Consider the following 18,823-nt stretch of genomic DNA (forward strand, 5'->3'; position numbering starts at 1 on the left):
CCTTCCCCAGAGCTGAGGGGAATAGGTTTGCCCAGATGTCTGGGGGGCTCATGCAAGGTTGGCTCAGAGAGGGTTGGTCCAGTGAGAAATGCCCAAGTGAGAGCCCTTGGTGAGCAGCTGGGCAGGACAGAGGTGATGAGCTCACTCCTCCCTCTTGATCTCTTCCCAATCCACTGTAATGGATTTTTGGGGCTCACCTGGGTGTAGCAGCTGGTGACAGGGTGGGTTTGGCCCAGCTGATGATAGCTGGTGTCCTTGTTGGAAGCCTGTGCTCTGGGAAGGTTGTGTGTGCAGCACCATTTCAAGCTGTTACACTAGAAATAGGAAGTATTTCTTGCTTGCAATAGACTTAAGGAGATCAAACCATCTACCACCTGACTTCAGCCTGTAGTTTTTTACCAAATCTCCACCCTAAACCTCTTATTTTTTCGTGATGTCTTCCTCAATATTGAGTAATGAATTCTTCACTGTGTTTTCAGAGAGAATATAACTCCTTGTGGTTGCTATTTCACTCCTAAAGGTTATGAAAAGCTAGAGGTCAGGGACGTTTGATTTATTATGTCAGCAGCAAGGTGGGATTCAGTGAAACCACTGTCATGTGCAGAAGGAAAGGTTTTGAGTGCAGCAGAGCCATATTTATTGTTGGTTTTAGGAGAATGTCCTGGTCACTTCTCTTTGCTGTGCAGGGTTTGGTGAAGTGCAAGTCCCTGTCTGTCAGTTCCAGTTTGTCCTGGGAGGCAAAGCAGAGGGGCTGCCTTTGGATCTCAGACTTTTCTGGTCAGTGTTTCTCCACCACAGATATTGCCTTGTCATTGTCACGCCTCGGCTGCTGGGGTAGGGAAGTCCTCATTTAGAGACTCCTGAGGGCAGCAAGAATGTGGCAAGGGGGCTAACATCATGCTCAGAAGCACTCAAACATGCTGTGCAGCTTGTTTGGTTGAATATATGCCAATGTATAATATATGAATATATACCCTTTACTTGACTTGGTCTGTTGTGGTTTCTTTTCCTGGGTGAGTTTTTTTGCTTGGTTTTTGTCTGCACTTTTAAAATATGTAAATATTCTTAGCTGCTCCCTTTTTTACCTTTTAGGGGAGGCACCTCTCAGCCTTGTTTTTGACCCTTGATTTAAAGAGTTTGCATGCACAGATGAGTTATTCTGTCCTGATGCATCGTTCTGCCATATCCTAAGGTTGAACTTACATCTTGGCTGCAATTCATCTTACCCAAGTTTCTCCTGACTGAAAGCAGTTGTTTGCAGTGAGCTCTGTAGGCTTTAGCTGTGGGCTTTGGCAGAAGAGGGGCTCTCCTGAAAAGTGACTCATCTCAAAGGCTGTTGACCTCACAGCAGCATAAAACCCCCTGGAAGTCTTTGTACAGCTCAGAATTATGTTTATTATTTAACCTTAAGTAAATGAGCTTTAGTTTCTCCCTTTGCTGTGAAGCATTTGGTGCAATACCTATGTAGATACAGGCACTTCTGTTGAATAAAGGGAGTCTTGGCTGAATTTAGACCAGAAAAGTAGTGATGGATGGTACAAATCAGATTGATTCTGCCCATTTTCCCTGTTTGATTTATGGCTTGGCCAACTGCTAAGCTAAAGAAAGCCATTCAATAGTTATTGCTCAGTCCCCTTTTACAGTAAAGCATATAAAGTAAAAGTCAGCCACCAAGTAATGAATTCTAGAACATCCAATAATTGTAGATTTCCCAGTTTGTTCAATGTTTGGGACTGAAAATTGCTGCAAGGCGAATTCAGTACCTTTTGAAAGCAATAAAGCCATGTAGTGAAAGATTGATGTAGAAGATGGAGACCAAGCCTTAACAATGTCCTTTTAAGGAGCTGGCTCAAAAAACAACCAGCAGCACATTTGATCTTGTAAACTAATTTCACTAACAAGGAGCTAATTGTCACATCAGTCTTTTGGAGCTGGCACAACCTAGGCTAGCAAAGCAGGCAGAAGAGCTTGATTTCTTTTGTCCTTAAAACTTCTAACTAAAAACCAGTCTAAATTCTAGAACACAGTCTTACTTAAGGCCTGACTCTGCAGCTGATCAGCTTAGTGTGTATTTTTCATGTGTAAGGAGCATCTACCCTGAAAAGTTTAATTACTTTTTTCTGATTTTGTCCATTTGTGCAGACCAGACTGTTCTGCTGAGCCAGCTCCATTGCACTGGGACTCATCACCCAGCCAGCCTGGAGGACAATGCCCAGCCAAAATCACATATCCCAGTCTTTATCCACTCCTTTAAGCTGTTTAATTCCTTGCTGATCGATAACAATTGCTCACATGCCAAAAGCACAGATGCTGCCTCGTTCCTCAATCTGTGCTTTCCCCCTGGTGACCCAGCAGCAGGTAGACCCTGGTTGCTGCATCTCTGGTTTTGTCTCTGCTTTCTCTGTGTCATGCCATCCTTTTCAGCAGCAGAGAGCAGAGCCATGGGCCAGGCTACATCTGTCCAGATAACCAGGCTGCTTCTAATCCCCCACAACTGCTTCTGCAGCTTTCGCTTGAACAGTTGTTATACGCTGGCTTTGTTACAGTCTTTGCTTTTCAAGGTGCAGCATGACCAGCAAAGAGAGCCTGATAGAAGATTTTTAAAGTCCTGCTGTTACACTTCTTAATATAGCAGCCTCTGAAATGTGCTGGAAGGGCTGTCTTTATCCCATCTGCGGCATCGCCTGGGTTTCTGGCTGTCTCATCAAAAGCCTGCTCCTGCGCTGTGCCCAGCACTTCCCAGGGCTTTGCTGAGCACCCCCTCGGGTGCTGTCACACGTGGTGACACTCTGGGCCCCAGGGGACTTAAGCCTGTTTGCAGAATCAACCAGTGAGGTGCTGACATGGGGCAGGGCCACTGACAGCTTGCATTGATCCGGGCTGGGCGCTCCAAAGCTTTGCTGGAGTGAGGTGCGTGGGCAGGAGCTGTTGGAAAGGTGCTTCACAGGAACAGGGTGAGGCTTAAAGCAAAGGTTTTAAGATTAGAAATGCCTGCTGGGTTATGTCCCCAGCAGTGACAGCAGGAGATGCTGTTTAGGACCAAACCTGGCCACTTCCTGAAGTCCCTTTGCTGCAGAATGTGTTTTTCTTTCTTCCTGTCAAAATAGAAGAGTGAAAGTAAGCTATAGTTAGCCATTAGTATCTTAGGGGTTTTCTTTGGCACCCCAAAATGGAATACCTGTGTTGGAGTAGCTGGGTGCTTTTGAGGCTGCACCAGCTCCGTCAGAAAGCACGGAGCTGGCACTGATGAAAGTTTTCATACTGTTACTCTAAATTGCAACCCCACCACCCTTCCCACCCCCAGGTGCAGGTAGAGCACAGTGGGGCCATCACCTTTGCAGATGTGCTGCTGCTCCAGGTTTATCAGCACTGGCATGTACAGCACATACCACTTTGAATGCAGATATGGTTTGGGGTTTGCACTGATGCTTAGGGCAGCAGTTCCTGCAGTCCAAACCCCATCACCCTGTCTCTCATTTCAGCTCAGGTTTATCAGCTCAGAGGCCAACTCTGCACTCCTGTCTCCTGGGGCAGTTTGAGACCCACTGCTGTGCTGGATTGGGGTCACAGTGTTTCTGGGAGCAAATGTCCATGGATCTGCCCTGTGGCTGTGTTGCAGACTGAATGCTGGATGTCACTGTCATCCCACTGATTCCCTGCTGCTTGCAACTCCAGAGGCTTTGGCTGAGCTTTGGGGTTGTTGCAAGTACCTTCAGCCCTTGGTAACAGCACAGGTGAAAGCTAGCAAGGATGGAAAAGGAGGTAGATGGAGACGTAGATGAAGTGGTTGCTCAGAACCAAACCATCCATCTCTTTTCATGCTTTGTGGGTGATCTCATTGCCTGCTGCCCAGATGCTCCATGAATCAAGGGATGTCACCCACCCTCGGCATATAGATGCACTGCCCTGTGCTCTTCCAGCCAGGAATTATTTATAACAGGGCAATGTGTCCTGCAGTGGTAGATTATGTGGGGTTATTTATGGGGAGGAAGGTGTCCCACAGCATTTCTCATTTCATGCATGAATAATTCCTGTCTCCCTGACATATTTTGTTCCCCCACACCTGGGCCTTGTCTGGTGCAGACAGATGCTCATGGATGTCAGGAGTGTTGGGAGTCAGGATCTCTTGCATCTCACTCAGGTTTCATAGCCATAAACTACACTAAAATGTCATTATTTTGTAGGACCCCTCCAGGAATGCCTTTTAACTGAAGTCAAGTGTAGAGTCACTAGCAGAACTTGTGGGAGCTGTTATGCAGCCCTGCCTGAAGCCAAGGCAAACTAGAAAGGTGGAAAGGAGAGAAACTCAACACTTGAGAAATACGGAGAGAAGGAGGGATAATAGGATAATGGCATGCTCATAAACACAGAGATAAACCCCTCCCCATCCTGGCTAGCTGAGCAGTTGTAGTCAGTGACAGGGACAGCTGCTGCCTGTCCTTGGTTGGTCCCTGCACCCAGGCTGCCTGTGTCTGGCTGGGTGGCAGCTGATGTGCCATGTCTGTGCCCTCCTGCCAGCAGCATTCTCATCCCAGCAGCCAAGCTGTCCCCAGAACAGCCTCCTTTCTCCCCTGATGCTGATGTGACTCGGCTGCTCTGCCCTGTGTTTCACAAAGGATGAAGGGGAAGGAGGAGGGAACGTTGCCTCGAGTGCTGGGGTTGTTCTTCTCCTTCTTCAAGACCCAGACAGGGTAAAAGAGCAGGAATTTAAGCAACATCAGCAATACAGAGCCACAGCACAGCCAGCTTCGGGCTAGGGACTCTGTCCACTTGCTGCCATGTCCAGCTTGTCTCTTAGAGTGATGTATGTAAATAGTGCTGGCAGGAGGAGAGCCCAGACACTGAACTTTGGGGCTTTTTAGCAGGTTACTGGTGAGTAGGTAAAAACAGCTCTGCACTGGGTCCTGATTCCCTCTGTACTGCCCTGCTTGGGCCACCCCTGCTTAGCACAAGGAGCTGCTGCTCTGGCCGAAATCACACCAAAAGGTGGCACAGCAGGCTGAACAAGTGACTGCCAGGGCAAGTACTCGAAGCTCCATGATGTAACAGCATGCTGTGCCTCCTCTGTGCAGGTGTTTCTGTGTGGTGGTGTCCCACCAGGCTGTGCTGCAGCCAGGGGTCACAGGGAGGAGTCAGGGAGCTTTTGGATCTCTGGGATGAGCAAGTCTGTCACTTCTGGCAAGCCTCTGTGTAGGTATATGAAGAGCATGGAACACAGGCAATTGCAGACCCTGTCCTATGGGAAGCACAGAAATGATTTTGAGCTTTTTGGTATTTGGATTTTTTTTTCCTTCCCTCTACCCCTTCATAGCAGCCTGAGGAAAAATGTAGGAGAGGGGTTTGCCCTGTGCAGGATGCTTTCCTGCCTCTGCTGTAAGGATGAAGAGGAGCTGCTGCTGTCCTGGTGGGTTCCCAGCAGTGGTGATGGAAACTGCCAGTCCCTTTGCTGGATGATGCTCCAGGGGCATCACCTGTGACAGCTTTGAGCCAGCAGGGGAATTGCTCACATTTGTGTTGCTGTGACATGCCAAAGCAGAATTGAAAGTCACAGTCTCTGCTTGAAGGGATATTTTCTTAAGAAGTTGCATGTCTGTCTAGAAATTATGTTCCATGCATAAGCCTCTAAGAACTAATGAGAGCTTGGCTGCATAGATAGCAATGCCACCCCTGAAGGAAAGAAGACTGGCATGCCTCTGGGCAAGATTTCCATACTTGCCTGTGCTGAGCTTCCAAGGAAAACTCCTTCCCACAGGGATGCATCCATGCAAAATTAGCACCAAGAGCAGTGGTGGCCCCAGGAGCTGCTCTGTCCTCTCCCCAGCCCTAAGGAACACAGGGATAGGTTTCACCTGCCTCAGCCCTCACCCCTCAGTGTGCAGGTGCTGGCACTAGGGAGCACCCAAGTGTTGAGGCAGCAAAGCTTTGCTTGCTCTTGTGAGAATACTGGAATTTTCTAGAAAACAATGGATTTGAAAAGTATGTGGAAGACAGAGCTTTGCCTTTTTAGACCAGTGCAATTCTGGGGCTTGGGGTAGTGGCCCTTGCCTGCTGAGGGCTTACGAAAGCTGTTGGATCCTGCAATAGTCAGTCATGTGGGACTCATGCTGGTGAGGAAGGCTGATGTCCCTGTCCCCCCTCCGTTCTAGCACTACTCTGCTATTCCTTTTGGCTCCAGTCTTTCCACCCATCCACCCACCGGCCTTTTATTCATCAAAAGGTGTAGAAGAATTTGCAGCAAAAATAAATGAATTTATTTTCACCCACCATCCATCCTCGTCGGCTGCGTGGGGGAGAGCTGTGCAGCTCATGACAGTGGAGGAGGGTGGGAGAGGAGGCTTGCAGGCACAGCCAGAGGATTCCATGGCATCCTGGGCAGGAGGGGAGGATATGTGGCCAGCGTGGTGCCACCACTGCAGGGACATCCCTGGGATGTGGTGTCAGCAGGTGTGCGGGCTCTGCGGGCAGCCCTGTGCTGTGGGAGTTGGGTGGATGGATTAGAAGAATACCCTCTTTAGTCTTCCTCTAAGGGAACCATCTTTTAATTTAGAGCAGAAAGACAGTGCCATCTTGTGTGCTTCCAGGCCCTGGGTACCATCAGCTGAGCAACCACGTCTGACCTTGCTGTGAAGCATGAGCAAGCCAAAATCATGTTCCTTGGCATGCACATCACAGCCATTTAGTGCCTTTTTTCATAGGTGTGTGCATCACAAGAGGTTTTTTTTAATGGAATAGTTTGGGTTGGAAGAGACCTTTCAGGACCATCTCATTTCAACCCCTCTGCCATGGGCAGAGACATCTTCCACCAGACCAGGTTGCTCAGAGCCCCATCTAACCTGGCCTTAAACACTTCCAGGGGTGGGGCAATCACAGCTTCTCTGGGCAGCCTGTGCCAGTGCCTCACCACCCTCATGGTAAAAAAAATTCTTCCCTTATTGTATCTTTTGTCTGTGATGTGAGTTCCTGATGTCAAGATTGTGTGGTGAGGCAGCAAGCTGAGGAAGAGGAAGGTGGTAGTGGGTTTTCCATGGCTGCTTCTCCTCACTTTTGCTTTTGGCAGCCCGGAAGGAATCAGGAGGGAGTGCTTGGTGTTTGGCTGGGAACAGCTAGGATCTCTGGGAAGTGCCTCCAGTGCTTCAGAGTGGTGTTCCCAGGGCAGCTGTGGTTAAATGGAAGATGTCCATGAAGAACAGATCCTGGAGTGAGCAGGTGAGGCTTTGGATGACCATAGTGATGGGTCGGCAGAAGGTGGAGGCAAGTGAGGGTGAAGGCAAAGATAGAGATGCTGCCCTGAGATGAGTATCTGGAAGGGCAGGGAGAGTTGTAGCTGTCAGGGTCTGTGTTTATCTTTGCAGCAGTGATTATTTTCAGATAGCATGTGAGAGAGTAAAACGTCAGCTCTTGCTAATAATAGCGCTGCAAACAAGGCTGTTGCTCATTACTGACAGCTGAGATGAAGTTAGTTTTGTTTCATCCTAGGTATGAAAAAGTGCAAAAACAAGCTGTGCTCTGAGGCAGTATCCTCAGCCCAGAAAAGGTCAGGAGGAGACCCTCTCCCAGCCCTGGGATGTGGCAGTGCAAGGTGGTTTTTCCAGGCTGCTTCCACACTGCTCCAGAGTTAAGTGCTGCTGGAAGAGTGGGTATGGTGAGGAGCTGCAGCTGGCTGGCATTGTGGAAAACGTGCAATCATAGGACAGGGTAGTTTGAGCTGGAAAGGACCTTTAGAGGTCATCTAGTTGAGCCTGGGTGAAAATCAATCTGAGGACTTTCAGCCTTCTTGCTGTGATACTGGAGGGTTTTCCCAGAGGAGAGGAAGCCCCAGCCCAGGGTCAGCAGCATGTGGTGATCCCAGGACAGCTTTCAGGGACAAGTCCCCTTCCCAATGGAACACAGCTGCCTGGAGGAGGGATTTGACAGCCCCATGGGGGAAAGCTGTTCCTGGGCTTGTAGCCACCTTTGAGAGCTTGAGGTGTCTTTAGTAGCCCGAAGGAACTGGCTGCTGGTGATCCTTGGAGCAGACACAGACACGAGGAGGGCAGCAGGGTAGAAGTCTTGGGGACTGATGGCACTGGCGTAAAGGAGAACTGAATACAACTCTCATTGTTTGAGCAGATGTGTCCTGTCTGTGGCTAATTATAAGTGTTGTGTGCACAAAACACACTGGGACATGTGCCAGATACTATTTCTTTTCGTGTTGAACTCAAAATCATTATAATTAAGCTTTAAAATTGCAAGTAAAAACTAACAAGGAGTGCAGGTTTGCTGTCATGCTGCTTGTAACCGGGTCCAGTCCCTGCTGGGATGGACAGGTGTGGGAGTATGGAGAGGGTGGTCAGAGGGGCTGGGAACGTGAAGGGTTTGGTGGCTCTGCGGTAGCGGGTGTGTCCAGATTTGGGTTTTAAATATTCAGAATACCTCAAAGTACCAGAAACGTGCCATTTTACAAATGTGGGAAGTGTTGCTGAGTGAGCTTTAGCAGCCTCTCAGGTTTGGTGGGCACAGAGAAGAGGTGCTTGCTGAGAAGAGAAAATAAGGAATAAAAGTGGGAAGCAGTCGTGGAAGCAATTGTGTAACCTTGGGGTGAGAGGAACCCAGGTTGTTTCTCTGGTTTGAGGGGAAATGAGGCAGACTTGCTGAAGAAGCAGCTCCAGGAGGAGTTGCTGTGGATGGGGCTGGATGGATGAGGGGGATGTGACGACTGTCCACCGCCTGCAGCCCAGTGGACACCAGCTGATGGCTGCTTCGGGGCACTTTTGAGGGCTGCCCCAGGAGTGGAGCCCCAGGGAAGCATCCCACCCTTGCTCCACGAGTGTGGGGAAATTCCTGAACCTCCTTGTTGGAGCTACGCTACGGGAGTGGTAGCCATGCATGTAGGGAGAGGATCACTGTGGCCCTTATGTTTGGCATGCTCACCGTGTGGCCAGAGGTGTGATGGATGGGCTGGGGAGTGAATTGGGCTCAGCCACCACGTGATGAGCACTTTAAGATCAGCAGTGAGCTCTCCACCCTGCAATTTGTATGCAGAGGGAGGGTGGCTGCTTGATTTCAGTGCTTGTAGGTGTTCGTCTGGGGTCGTGTCTGAATAAATCACGTTCTGAGATCCGAGCGAGTGCGGGGAACAAGTCGCGCTGTCAGCGCAGCAGCGGAGCAGAGACATCTCCACTGCTCATGATAAATGGGTCAAGATGGGCTCTGGTGTTTTAAAAATTAGCTGTTGACCTAGATAGCAGCAGCATGATGACTTGCTCACAGTGGGAACAAGAGTGAGCATCGCTGAGCTGCACATTCCTCTGAATGTGAGGATGAGTGCGGTGTGCTGAGGTGAACCTGTCCCTTGTTTGTAGCCAGCTTTTCCTTGGAAGCTGGACTGTGCCACAGGGAAGTGGGGAAGATCTTGGGCATCTCTTTCGGATGGCTTCATGGAGTCTCAAGGTGCACTTTTCCTAGAGCAGCTGCAAAGGCACCTCCTACCACCATCCCATGCTTTGCTCTCCTTCAGTGACAAAGTATACTGAGTTGTCTTACTCCTGTTTACCCTGGTTTTTCCGGAGGGATGGTCCTTTGCCCCCCTGAGCACCCCCCTGGACTGCATAACTCAGGTCTTACAGAGATGGGCCATGCATTTGGGTTGGAGCAGTTGGCAGGGTTGGTGCAGAAGATGAAGCTGCTGCCCAAGTCAGGTTCTCTTCTGCTTAGCAGCCAGGAAGAAGGCCATTGCCTGCACCAAGGGCTTCTCCTGTCATGGGGTCTTCTTCTTCGTGTTGCTCCAGAGCACTGAAAGTCAGTGCTTTTCATCTGGGCAAGAGAGCTCTCAGTGCCCATGGTTGACTGCTGTACTGAATAGTGGCTTTCTTGAGTGATAATTAAGCAACTGGTCAGGCCACACCTTGAGTCCTGTGTCCAGTTCTGGGGCCCTCAACATAGGAAGGATGCAGAGATGTTGGAGTATGTCCAGAGAAGGGCAGCAAGGCTGCTGAAGGGTCTGGAGCGCAAGTTCTGTGAGGAGCATCTGAGGGAGCTGGGGCTGTTTGGGCTGGAGAAAAGAAGGCTCATGGGAGACCTTCACATATTCTACAAGAGGCAGTTGTAGCCCCTGTGCATTTTCCTTGGGAAAACAGCATTTCCTTCAGGCTGTCAGGGAAAAAGAGTGTTTGTTCCTTATTTATGGAGGTCATTAGTCCCCAGATGTGACGTGGTTTTGGACCCCAGGCCCTGCTCCCAGATGTGTGTTCGGCAGTGGGCATTTGTCCATTGGGGGTGACTCCATGTGCTGCTTTATCTCCCACAGGCTCCTGCTTCTGGGTGGCCGTCCTGGACGGCAACGTGGTGGGGATCGTGGCAGCGCGGGGCAATGAGGAGGACAACACGGTGGAGCTCCGGCGCATGTCCGTGGATTCCAACTACCGCGGCAAAGGCATCGCCAAGGCCCTGGGCCGCAAGGTGCTGGAGTTCGCCATGCTCAACAACTACTCCTCTGTCGTGCTGGGAACCACGGCCGTGAAGATGGCAGCCCACAAGCTCTACGAGTCCTTGGGCTTCAAGCACGTGGGTGTCGTTGAACATTACGCCCTGCCAGGGATGACGCGCTCCTTACTGGAGAGAATGTTTTTCCAGGTCCGCTACCACCGCTACCGCCTGCAGCTGCGGGAAGAATAAAAAAAACCCCCACCAACCAAAACAAAAAAAAAAAAGTATTTTTTCCCCCCTTTCTCCCCCTTCAAAAATAATAAATTATCCTTCTATTTCTCATCACCATTGATTTGCCAATTTTGGGTTAGAGTTTTTGTACCCTCACATCACGTTTTGGTTTGCTCCGTTCAGCTCAATGGGCCAGCTGAGCAGCGCCCCTTCCTCGCATGCTGTAGGTGGTGGTGCTGGGAGCCCTGCAACCCAGCGGGGCAGAGCGGAGCAGCGGCCTCTCCTTCCCAGGTACCTCTGTAAAGCACAGAAACTTACTGCAAAATAGTACAACTGCTCTGGTGTACATAGTCCTCTCCTTTTCCAGGTGTAACATAACATAGTGATGCATTCATAATAGTGCAGAAATATTACTTGAATGCAGTTTTCAGTATTTCACGCACCAGTAAGTAGAATATGCATTCCTCTTACCGTAACCTACTGGTTAATAGTTGTCAGAGAAAAGGCGGGGGGTGCACCCTGCCCCTCCGCCCCAACCCGCTTGCTACAATGCATGAAGAGGGAAGCGCACGCACTCAAACACATCGCACTGCCACCACGGCACTGGTGTTGCACTTTTTTTGGATGTGCCTCATTCTGCCAAATGTCTGAGAGACCCCGGGTGCATCCGGTAACCACGACTCCGCTCCAGCTCCCCCTCCTTCCTAAGCCAGCACAGACTCGGACCGGCTGAACTGAGCCCCATTGTACCATAGTGTGAAGTTAAGATCAAACCTAAGCATCCCCTGCGCTGTTCCGTAGCCACACGTAACCTGCAGTCCTGGGCCAGACTCCGCATGTGCGTTGGACTTTCTCTTTGCTGCCTTTTGGGGTTTTTTTTTTGTTTGTTTTCATCTTATTTTTAAGGGTTATTTTTTTGTTGTTGTTATTTTTAGTTTTGGCTTTTGCTGAATGGTGTCGTTGAGGTGTAATGGAGGCTGCAGTTCCTATGGCAACACATTTGCACATTAATGTGCACGCCAAATCTCACCACTTCAGAGAAGCAACGTGTGACAGATAATAGCATTTTGGGGAGCACCAGGGTGGGGGGGAGCGTACTTATTATCTTAACCAGCTGCTTGTTTGATAAATGTAGATGGCCTCACTGCAGCCTTCCATCAAAGGTAATTAACTGCTTTAATGATGTCAGATTTGTGAATTGTACAATGCAAAAAGCAATGCAAAGCAGATTCGGCATGTGTCTGTACCCGGTATGTATGTACAGTGCCTGCCAACTAAAGAATAACCAAGACTACAGCTTCTTCTAGCCTGAGATATCAACTTTTATAACTTATTTAAACAAATAGCAACTTTGCATGAATTACATCTTGGGGACAAAGAAGACTGATAGGTTTTAATTTTTAAAGCGTGGTATCAGAGGTATTACAGAAAACCATTTCTGGCTGCACTTAATTTTGGGCGGGTAGAGGGGTTTGGCTCTGCTAATACATGTAAAGGGAAAACCCCTTTATTTACTGGGAAAAACAATTGTAATTTTATGAAGTATTATGTGTGTGGTGAGGGGGGAACCCCCCCGCCTCACTGCGCTGAAGTTGGTGAAGGGGTAGAGCATATGTTAACCACGCTTGCAAATAGAATGGAAGAGTCAGCAGGAGAGCTGCAGAAGGAAGGAGCCTTGGGGTGTGGGGAGAGGACAGGAGCCCTGGGGCAGATGGGGGGACAGACAGCACAGACCTTGGACATGGGGTGCTGTCTGTCCCACTCCTACCAGGAGCTGCCCTTTTCTCTCCAGCCAGAAGCTTTCCCAGCACTGAGATGTGGCTGGTGATGCTGATAGGGGGCAGGGGGCTCAGCCCATCCCTGCGAGGGCCATGGGCCAGGCACTGGTGCTGGGGATGGAGGAGCTGTTTGGCACAACCCCAGCTGTCCTCTCATTGCTTGGCTTGGGCTCAGTCCAGCCTGTGAGGAGTCGGAGGGGCAGAGTCCCAGCATGTTCCAGCAATAAGGGGGGTAATGAGGATGGTGAAGGACACTGTAGCAAGAGACCATGAGTTTAATTAACAAAATTTCTCTATGGGGCACTATATTTTTAAAAGTCTTTCTATGCTGTACATTTCTCCTGAAGCTGAAATAATGTACTGTTGGTAGGGGTTCTTGTATAGTGTACAGAAATCGGCAGAATATTTTCTTGCTGCATTCAGTGATTTATTAAGCAAAGTAAAACAGACAAATATGAAGTGTTAGCAAAAGTTGAAAGAAAAAACACAAAAGTTTGTGCCTTTTTTAGTTTATTTTTCTGTTGCTATATAATCACTGCACTAAAACCTTTCCAGAGGGGTAAAAAAAAACAAAAAGCAAAAACTAGTCTCTTAATAAGGGAGGAATATGTAAAGTCTAAATTGAACATTAACTTTTTTTATTAGGCTATTTAATTAAACTAATGTTGCTGGTTTTATTTGATACCTGTGCCTTTGAAATAAAACTCCACATCCTGTCAGAAAATCCAAACCTGGAATAAATCCCACCAGATTCCACAGACACAGAAGTACCATCAGGTTTACCAGTATTTTCTTCTAAAATGTGTAAACTTTACCTGATGATATTACAGTATCTGATTGTAATACCTGTTGAGTTTCCTGGGGAAGAGGTGCTTTGGGAAGGTGTGGCTTTGGGGGTGCTGTCTGCATTCCTCCCCAGCACATGGAAATGCACTGATAAGGATTGAGTTGTTGCCACTTGGCCGGTAGCTGCCAAGAAAATTTATTCCCTTAATGCTTCTGCCAGTTGCTTTGTGACCAGGCTTTTTGGAAGAAATCCAGCTGGTTGCTCCCAGCTCTCCAGCCAGGACAGCTTGTCTCTGAAGGAAAGGGCTGGCTGCCAAATAGGCTGGGATTTGCTCTCCTTGGAAGATGGTGCAGGCTGCCAGAGCTGCATCCCTGGTGGAAGCAGTGGGACAGGGGTGCTGCCGAGGTTGGGCTTAAAAGCACCACATGATACTGTTGTTCTGTCTGCATTCATGGGAAGTTTCCCTAAATGCCATAGCTCAGGCACAGCTCTGGGGTCGGGGGTGCTGGCTTCTGCCCATGCCAGGCTCACCTGCTGCCAGGGAAGTGTGTGGGCAGACCACAGTGCTGCTCACAGGGTGACACGGTGAGGTTGAGCTGCCTTTGGCAGATCTATCCCTCTGCTCTGCACCTTTCAGGGTGCACTGGTTTAAACAAAGTGCTTGGAAAAGATCAGCACAGCCCTTTCTCTGGCCCTGAGCATCATCTCCTGACTCTCCCCATCCCAGCTCAGGGCTGGGTGGGTGAGGAGCAGCACAAGGTGGTTGTGGGATTGGTCCCAAGCAGATGAGGTGCTGATCTGGAACTGCTGCCAGTCCTTGACTCTTGATTCCAACAGAGACCCACATCAGTGTGAGATGGGAGGGGATTTTCCTGACTGAGTTTGGGGGTTTCTCGTTCCAAGGACAGCATTGGCAGGAGACACTGCTCAAGTGTCCTTTGCTTGGAGGGGCTTGGGACAGAGCCCTTGTTCCCTGAGGAAAGCACTAGGTGTCATGTCCAAAAATTAAAAAAAAAAAAAAAAAAAAAAAGAAACAGGAAAGAAGGGAAAATTTGCATTACTGTGGCTGAGATCCACAGCCTTGGGGTTGTCCCAGCCCTCCAGCACAGCCTGGGCCATTCCCTGTGGAGTGAGTGAGAACTCCCTCCACATCCTGAGCAAACTGGCATCTCAAGCACATGTCAGATTTGGCAATAAGCTCTCTGGGAAGCTTGGCCCCTAAACAGATCCAGGCTGATAATGCTAAGCAATCAAACCAACAAAGAAAGTGGTTTCTAATCTGACTTGAAACCCTTAAATTTGTATTTGTTGTAAATTCTTGCTGTGTTTTCCCTCAGTGAAGCAGACAGCCCCTGCAAGATGCTTAGGAATGGCACCTGTGTCTCTGCTGGGAGATGCAGAAAAGTCCAGGGCATTGCCATCAGTGGAAAGCTGTTCTTTCCCCTCCCCTCTGTCCCTATGTGGGATGCTATCTCTGAGAAAGCCTTTACCTTTCTCCAGAAGTGATCCTGCTTCGTGGTCCTGTGCAGGGTGCAGCCTGCAGAACTCATTTCAGAATTGCCTTTCAGCAAATGCAGGGGGCAAATGACCCTGGGGACAACCCTGGGGTTGTTCCAGCCTGTGTTCCTCCCCATGGGAAATGAGGATGATTCTTCAGGTCATACTGTCAGAATTTGAGTCCCTGGGGAGGGGAGGCAGGACCAAGGGTCAGCAGAGGCTGTTGGGGCTGGGATGTGCCTGCTGGGGTCCTGGGGCTGCTCACCTGCAGCAGGAGCAGAAAGGGTTTGGTGCCAGGGCTGTCCTGGGCCCTGTCCTTGCTGTGGCCACCTGGAAGAACAGAAAGTCCCATGGTCAGAATTCCCAAGGGAGCTGTGGCTTTGCAGAACCTTGTCCCAGTCCTTGCTGCTGCTGGTGCTCACTGATCCACGCCCATATGTGATGCAGGTCTGCCGCCTTTTAATTTGCCAGATTTGCTGGCAGAGGTGCAAATGGATAGAAACTGCAGGGACTTCCAAATTGCCAAACACACAAAGGCAGGAACCAGCTCTGGTTACCCCTGAATTAACAATCAGTGTGCTGGGGCCTGTGTTTCATTAGTGCTGGTGTGATGCTCTTGGTATGCACTCTACTTAAAGCTTAATAAAGGCATTTTAATTGGACACTAACTGGAGCCTTGCAGTGGAATATACTGCACCACATAATGAAAATGAAGTTATGCTAAGTGTTAAGTAAGCTTTAAAATGCAAAAGGAAAATTTTCTTTTTTTTCTCCCTCAAAATAGATCCACATAGAATCTTGAGGAAAAATTGGTGTGCTCTTGCATCCCTCAGTCATAGAGACTATGCAACAGAGCTTATCCCACCAAAACCTGCTACCTGAATGGTGCTTGGGAGTATCTTTCATAGAAAATAAATTAAGAGAATAATTTGGATTAACCGAGAGTTTAGTCAAAACACAGTATTGTTTAAAATAACAAGCTCCAAGTCAGCATTTGGAGTTTGATCACAGTTAAAATCACTGTTCAGTGCTGTCTTTGTATTGCACAATGATCACCTGTGGGAGAGAACATGCTTTTAACATCTAAATAGTAGAAGACAGACCTAGTGAGACCAAGAGCATAACAAATACATAATGCAACTGTAAATTTATTTACAAGTAACACGTTTGAATGCAGAAGCAGCTACTCCTATGTAAGTGTAATGAACTTACAGCTAATATTGTTTCCAGTTTCTTTTCCTCCAAAGCTTAATCCTTTTGCCTTGTAATATGTATATTTGATTTTTTTAAATGTAATTAGGTTTAACAAAGCATCAGTTGCTTTGTGAGTTGTACTTATGATTGTGCTGGGCAGTTAGCTTTAAGCAGTTTGTGTGCTTGTGTTATTTTATTAAAGCAAAAGTCTTCTTGAGACAAATGCAGTAAAAGAAAAAATAATATTTTTGGTAGTGTTAAGCAGATGTGTGGTATGCATTTGGAAAATGTCCAATGTCAATTTAAAAAAAACAAAACCAACAACAAACAGGCTAAATTGCTTCCCAGAACTGCTTGTGTTTAAAGCAGTGGCTTACTCACTCATGTCTAAATAAGAAACTTGGATTCCCCCAAACAGCCTCTTACTCTGCATCTCCTCCCCGTTGTACAAGACCAATGTGAAATGAGTCTTGTGTTTTCTATGTTCAGCATAGTATGTACTGTATCTGTAATGGGAAGTGGCTACAAGTCCTCAAAGAAAAACGAACATACTCTAAAACAGCAATAATTACCACTGTAAAGCAAAAGAGCACGTGGGGGAGAGCCCAGGGAGATGGTTCATGAAGGTGATGCTGTTAGGAGCACACTGTGTGTGTGTTCCTAAGGGGTGCTGTTGCACCTGGGGAGCAGGATGAAGTACAGGGGAAGGCCATCAGTCTCTGGAGCTGGGTGTCACCTTGGCAGAGAACCTGCCCGTGTGGGGTCCCTAGAGGTGGGTCATTGCCAGCCCTGATGCACTGCAGGCTTTTCACTGCAGTTAGGGCTGAGTTACTGCAAATTCCATTCCTGGTGGGAGAGACAGACGTAAGGAAGAGCTGTCAGAGTCACACAGAGGAAGGTGAACACTTACTGCCACAGTTTTGTACCCCAGCACATTCTGCTACTGCACTTCTGGGGCTCAGCAATGGCAGAAAAGAGAATCATATGCTCCCATTTTCTGTGGAGGGAAGCAGGAGTCAGCTCTGTTGGAAAGCTGTTTGCTTACCATCAAGGTAGCAATGCAAACCATCCCCAGGCGTGGCAGGTGTTAAGATGGGTACAAGTTATCCCTTGGTGTGCTTCAGGCTTTTGAGCTGCAGCCTCCCCAGCGTGGCCCACGCAGCCCCGGGAGCCAGGCAGCTCTCCAGGGCCAGCAGGGTGACCTCAGGCAGGGGCAGGCCGGGTGCTCTGCACAAGTGACTTGTAGGTACTTAAGTTCTGTTCCTGATGGCCGCTGTAACTGTGAAAATTAACCAGACCTGCTGTGATAAATTTGGTTATATAAGGTTTATTTGGTTAATTTTTTATAAGTGAAAACTGAAAAGATGAAAGAGAATTGTAATATGAAAGCAACTGCTGTAAATAATGTACAAATGAATAAAATCTAAAACTTATGTCAGTTTTTTCCTAAACTGTATTGCTGTCAAGTTACTGATGTGCAGATGGTGCCTGCATCTTTTCCAGCTCCCCAGCTCCAGATGGGCAGACACCACTCATTCCTGCTTCCCTTGATAACAGGGATATCTTTTGGTGCCTCATGCTTGTCCTTAGATTGTATTTCCAGGTTATTCCAGCTCATACTGCCATGTCCAGAAGCTGCACACAGTAATGTGGAGACAGCCCTGCCATGGGACCTGACTGCTCCAGCCGCCTGCCTGGTTGAGCACTCACCCCAAATCCCCCCTGAGATCAGAGGTGGCCCTGAGGAATGTGCCACTGGAGCAGAGGACACAACAAAACCACACAGTGTCTACTCTCTGCCACCAAGGCCATAAGGTGATGGGGTGAGCATTGCTGAGGAGGAAACTTCCATGGTGAGGGTGCATCTTGGGGGTTCCCCAGGCACACAGGCCCCTTTTTCTTGCCTACACCTGTGCATTACCTTAGGTAGAAACCCATCAGAGAGCTGTTCCCCACTGTTTATTTGTGAAACCTCACAAGGCTATTTCTGACCCTCTCTGGAGCACCTCTGTGAGGCCAAGAATCACTGACCTCCCTTTGGGGTGGGGTGAACGGGGCTCCAGCCTCCAGTCACAATGAGATGCACTTGAAATAAACTGATTGCTGCTGAAACAGCCTCTGGGGATGTCTGTTCCTGAAAACCAGTTTCTGGTGGCAGTTGTGGATGCTGCAGGAGTGCTCTGCCAGCCAGCAGCTGAGGGACACCTCCCCAGCAGCATGTCCCTGGCAGCCTGGCTCTGGGTCCTGCAGGCAGCACCCCCGGGGCCATCATCCCCCAGCAGTGCAGCTGGGGCTGTGGGATGTGCAGGGTTATCTAGCTGAGCAGTCAGGCAGCGATGTGCAGCATAAAGTTAATGCTTTGCCCTGTGGATCTGGCCCCTGTCGCTTCCCTGCCCTACGCAGAGGTGCAGACCCTGATAGCTGTATCTCACTCTGAGGAGGTGAACACAAAACACCTCCTGGCACTGATAGCGATGAGTTCTGGTATTCGGCCTGGGGGCACAACAGCTGTAAAATCATGCATGTGCACAAGCTTCATTTTATATCAGAGCTAAGCAAAAAAACACCTCCACGCTTAAAACTGCTTTAGTTTAGTTTTTAATAACAGAGATGAGTTGGTTTTAGAAGCTGCTGCAGTGTGGGTGTGCTGTGTGCCTTAAAGCACCTCAATTAATTGCTAATTGGGTTCAAACTCCACTAGCCACACATGGCCACACATCCCTGTCCTGGCCTCTTTCATCCTTCGAGGTGAATTTCTTCAGATAAAAAAACTAGAATTCATTTCATGAAGACAAGGACTCTGCCTCCATGCCCTGTGTTCCCAGTCCACACAACTGCTTTTATCTTGGCCAAACAGCTTCAAAATATTCCATCTGTCTACTTACCTATCCCACTATCTACATCTCGCCCTCCCTCCATCCATCCATCCATC

At 48.7% G+C, this 18,823-nt stretch overlaps 1 protein-coding gene across 1 annotated transcript in view; it reads left to right on the top strand.

Annotated features, from left to right (window-relative positions):
• The window catches only part of NAT8L (N-acetyltransferase 8 like), a 32,544-nt gene extending 15,202 nt beyond the window's left edge, over positions 1-17,342 (top strand). Inside the window, exon 3 of the mRNA XM_030947829.1 lies at positions 10,286-17,342. Coding sequence (XP_030803689.1) covers positions 10,286-10,653 — 368 coding nt within the window. The 3' untranslated portion in view covers positions 10,654-17,342. The remainder of the gene's footprint in view (positions 1-10,285) is intronic.
• Positions 17,343-18,823: the final 1,481 nt, after the last annotated feature.

The sequence above is a fragment of the Camarhynchus parvulus genome, chromosome 4 (assembly GCF_901933205.1).
Source record: "Camarhynchus parvulus chromosome 4, STF_HiC, whole genome shotgun sequence".
In the NCBI taxonomy this organism is placed as follows: Eukaryota; Metazoa; Chordata; class Aves; order Passeriformes; family Thraupidae; genus Camarhynchus; species Camarhynchus parvulus.